The sequence below is a fragment of the Poromitra crassiceps genome (genome assembly GCF_964638095.1).
Source record: "Poromitra crassiceps genome assembly, chromosome: 3".
Classification (NCBI taxonomy): Eukaryota; Metazoa; Chordata; class Actinopteri; order Beryciformes; family Melamphaidae; genus Poromitra; species Poromitra crassiceps.
Window position 1 is genome coordinate 28,496,157 of NC_139625.1, and position 4,565 is coordinate 28,500,721.

At 43.2% G+C, this 4,565-nt stretch overlaps 1 protein-coding gene across 2 annotated transcripts; it reads left to right on the forward strand.

Annotated features, from left to right (window-relative positions):
- Nucleotides 1–418: 418 nt before the first annotated feature.
- On the forward strand, nt 419–2,481 carry LOC310772815 (homeobox protein SIX6; the record flags this gene model as incomplete). Of its 2 annotated transcripts, none has more annotated exons than XM_083632746.1 (2): nt 419–997; nt 2,326–2,481. In XM_083632746.1, 2 exons carry the CDS (start codon nt 419–421, stop codon nt 2,479–2,481), a joined length of 735 nt encoding a protein of 244 aa, XP_083488872.1. The 2 variants fall into 2 exon arrangements, with proteins under 2 accessions (XP_083488872.1, XP_083488871.1); XM_083632745.1 differs by having other exon boundaries at nt 419–990; nt 2,316–2,481.
- Nucleotides 2,482–4,565: the final 2,084 nt, after the last annotated feature.

Here is a 4,565-nt window from a genome sequence, read left to right on the forward strand (position 1 = left end):
TGATTGACGTGCATCCATGGCAACCGGGCAGCCAATCTGCCAAGTCCAATAGGAAATCATCAGAGGGGGCTTGACTGTCTTTTTCTCCCCCTTCAAAAATACCATTTCGGCTCCAGCGTTAATTCTCTCGTAGACTTTCAATCCCACCTTCAAAAATACATCACTGCTGCAGTTTTAATCCTCCCGTCCCGTTCAGCCCTTACCGAGTTTACCCAGCCCGAGGATGCGGTAGCCAGCCCCAGACCGCATCGGTCCTCCTCCGCGCTCGGCGTTGCATGTTTTTATCGGCTGGTCTGACACTTTGGGGGATTGCCTTGTTTGGTGTCTTGGATAGCTTCGGTGCGTAAAGGAACGAAGACGCGAAGGACTCGACACGGAGGAGAGAGGAGGGGGCGAGGGAAAGGAGAAGCCAGCCTCCATGTTTCAGCTGCCCATCTTGAATTTCAGTCCCCAGCAGGTTGCCGGGGTCTGCGAGACTCTGGAGGAGAGCGGCGACGTGGAGCGCCTCGGCCGCTTCCTCTGGTCGCTGCCCGTGGCCCCGGCGGCCTGCGAGGTCCTCAACAAGAACGAGTCGGTGCTGAGGGCTCGGGCCGTGGTCGCCTTCCACACCGGGAATTTCCGTGAACTCTACCACATCCTGGAGAGCCACAAGTTCACCAAAGAGTCGCATACGAAACTGCAGGCCCTGTGGCTCGAAGCGCACTACCAGGAGGCTGAGAAGCTGCGGGGACGCCCGCTGGGGCCCGTGGACAAATACCGGGTGCGCAAGAAGTTCCCTCTGCCCAGGACGATATGGGACGGAGAGCAGAAAACCCACTGCTTCAAGGAGAGAACCCGGCACTTGTTAAGAGAATGGTATTTGCAGGATCCCTACCCGAATCCGAGTAAAAAGAGAGAGCTTGCACAGGCGACTGGACTCACACCCACACAAGTAGGAAACTGGTTCAAAAACCGGAGACAAAGAGACAGAGCGGCTGCTGCAAAGAATAGGTATGCTGTGCATCCTTGTGTGTTTGTGAATGGTTTCTGATCCATTCAATGAATGCATTGGTGATAACCGGGGGGGAAAACAACATCAATGAATCTCTGATCATTACTTCATAGGATAGATGGATCGGATGGAGAAGATTGTGATCTAAAATTTTCAAATTCACCTTAAAATCGTAAAATATTGGCCTCTTCATAGTTTAAGATGATATGCTAACACATTGTCTCAAATTAAGTGAGGGGAAATGAAATGCAAGAAAAAATAACACTGAAGAAATGCAATATTGACTGTACATTTTATTGTCTTAATTCCCTCATCATTTGGAATGCCATCGGGAGAACAGTGAATAAATGTTTACTTTTCGTTGTTGTAAAATTAAGCCGACTCAATAGAGAATAATATAGGCTAATACATATAAAATATTTCTCATTTGATTGTGTAAGTTAGGCAACTCATGATGACTCTGGTCGCTAATAGACTTTTAAGTGCAGATGAAATAATCAAGTCTGTCTGGTATTAAAATAGTAATCATCAGTGTGCTGAAAGGATCCGCCTTGGCCTTCAGCGGTGCAACATGGCTGAGGTCATATACAGGCCATCACAAAGCTGTGCTATTCCAATAAGCACTTACGGTGTGTGGTAGGCGTTTTTTAATCCCCTGTATCACTGTAACATTCATGTCCTAATATTTAGCATAGGGACCTCATAACTGATGTTTGTGTAGGATCCTTATACAATTTTCTAGTAGTAGTAGCCATAGAGGTTTGTTTTGTTTAAGAGATGGGCATATCTTTTGGTAACTCACTGCAAAAACTTCCATCTTAACAAGTAGGCTATTGTATTCAGTGTTAAAAATCGAATTTATTTCCATAGTGAAAATTATTAGCCTTGCCCATGCCAATGATTAGTGGGTCATGCATTTCTGTTTGTAACCTCGTTTCTGGGATTTTCTAGAAACAAGAATCAATATTTTGAAGGGGGGGGGGTATCACTGACTGTCGAAAAAAATGACATTTGATTCAATAAATTTCCTGCATGAAACAAGTTGGTTTCCATTGTAAACAAGATAATTTATCTCGCCCTGACGGCAGATGTTTCCCCCACACGTTTTCTGTTGAAAATAATAATTATAACAATCGCCTAATAATTAGGCAAAAATAAATGATTTAACAAACAAATAAGATTTAAGACTCGATCTTGTCAGTCAAGATTATGAAACGGAAACGAAAGGCTCCGATGCACACAGTTTTCTCATGTGACCCTCTCTCTCTCTCTCTCTCTCTCTCTCTCTCTCTCTCTCTTCTGGTGTGTTGTTGTGTCCATGCAGGCTGCAGCAGCAGGTCCTGTCGGGCGGCTCAGTTCGCTCCCTGGCGGACGAGGACGGCACGGTGGACCGGCTGGGGAACTCGTCCAGCCCGGAGGCCAGCCTGTCCAGCAAAGCCGCCGCATCGGCCATCTCCATCACCTCCAGCGACAGCGAATGTGACATCTGATGAGCAGATCAACGGTGTCAAGAGAGAGAGGGTGAATTAAGAGGACAGGAGTGAGAGACAATCTAATAAAACAAGTCATAGTGCCTGCGTTGAACAACAAAAACAACAACACAAACTGTTATTTTGGTGGGTTGGTTATTTGACGGCTGCCAAAACATGAGGGAAGAGCCTGCCCTTATACGCCTATACTTTCATATTGTTTGCGTTTGTGTGGATAACTGAACTTAATATACAGCCGAAAAAGATTTCACGGACTAACCAACGCCTCAAGATGAAAACTAAAAAAGAAGAAAAAAAGAGGGATGAAGACATCTGAGCACATAACCTGCTGTTTTCTGTGGGTATTATGTTGGAAAAAGAACTGTGATATTTTTACTTTACTTTTAAAGTTTTATAAATAATGTTTATTTACCTATTTAAAACGATCGGCGGCTTCAGAATTTCAGATTCATTTGCTTGGTGTTTTTAATTCATATTTACCTTGTGCACAGGTGAACCTGCTGAGCATGTGCGCTTTAGTGAAAATGTGTTTCAGTAAAAGAACAAAGTAAAGATAACTTAATAAAATAATTGTTGATCAAGAGAATACAAGTTTAGTCTTTTTATTGCAATTTAATGAGATGAAGTGATTATAAAATGGAACATTATTTCTATTTCATACCTTTTATGGCTATGAAGACTTGAGAAAACGTTTTGGTCCTATAATGCCACACAGCCTGCCCCTGACACGTTTTAGACTTAGGCCTATAATTGGTCAACATGCTGCGTCCTGTAATGCAGGGTGACAGCGAGAGGTCACAGAAAGGCCGACTCACTAACCCAGATGATCTCTGCCAGCGAAAACGGACAGAAACAGCAGATTATGAAAACTTGCTTTATTATGATAGAAGCAGGAGAAGAGGGTAGCAACCTATTTCAAAATAACAAATATTTGGTTCAGTAGGCTATACATGGTGCAAACGTAGCCTATATTAAAGTGGATCTTACATTTTCACTCTTATCGCTAAATCACTCTAAATTACGCTGCTTTATTCGACATTAATGCAGATACATAGGATACTGCTCCAAATTTCAGATCGTAAGCCATTATGGATTGCATATCTGTCAGGATACAATTTATTACTCGTTTTAGATCTCACCGGGCTTTTATTTTATCTGAAGTAACCTGTCCAAAAACATTATACAATGCCAGTTCAAAAGTATCCCTCCAGAAATCATTATCATTACATCCCCAACGAATATTGAGTGTAGGCATGTAGCCTATACTTCGAAATTTTGTTTTATCTCACAGAGAGGCTAATTCTTATAGGCATGCGCCACTAAAATATAGCAAAATATAAAATCTATATGCTATATATTGGCATAATATTCGACATTTCTGTTGTGACATTTTATTTCTATACAGCCATAGCTATCATTCAAAAATGCATTCTATAGAACATTTCCTTCCCATGCTAATGTCTGTGTTGTGTTATAGGCTACTCTTTCACCTTAGCGAATAGCGAACATCAGACGGGCATTAATTTACCGAGTCATTTAGGCTACACATGTTATTCTCGTAGGCTACACAGCATGGGCTTAAACCAAAACAAGTAGCCTAGGCTATAGCCTATAGCCTAGGCCTACTCATTATGTGAAGAAACAACACAGAAGAAACGGAATAAAAGCCAAATGAGCAAATAGGGAAACCCAGAAGTGACTCGAGTTCAGCTTTTCCAACTGATGGCGGGACAGGGACCGACACCTGGTTTCCTCCAATTTGAGATTAATTAGGCTATAGTAACTTCTGAAAGAGACCAGTTGTATTTCCAAAACGTCTTTCAGCTGGAACAACACAGAAAGAGAGAGAGAGAGAGAGGGAGGGGGGGCATCCTTCATGCTTCTTTCAAATCATGGGGACAAAATGGCTGAATATTTCCGTTTCTATTGAAAATAAGGGCGACCGGGGGAATAGATGAAAAAGTCTTTCTCGCAGTCAATAAGGTTGTCAAACTGGTCAGCGGTAATCAGCGCTAATGACGGGTCTGGGGTCCCGGCACGGACAAAGGGGCCCTGCCGGTGCTTTGTGAGGGGGAGCCACCGTG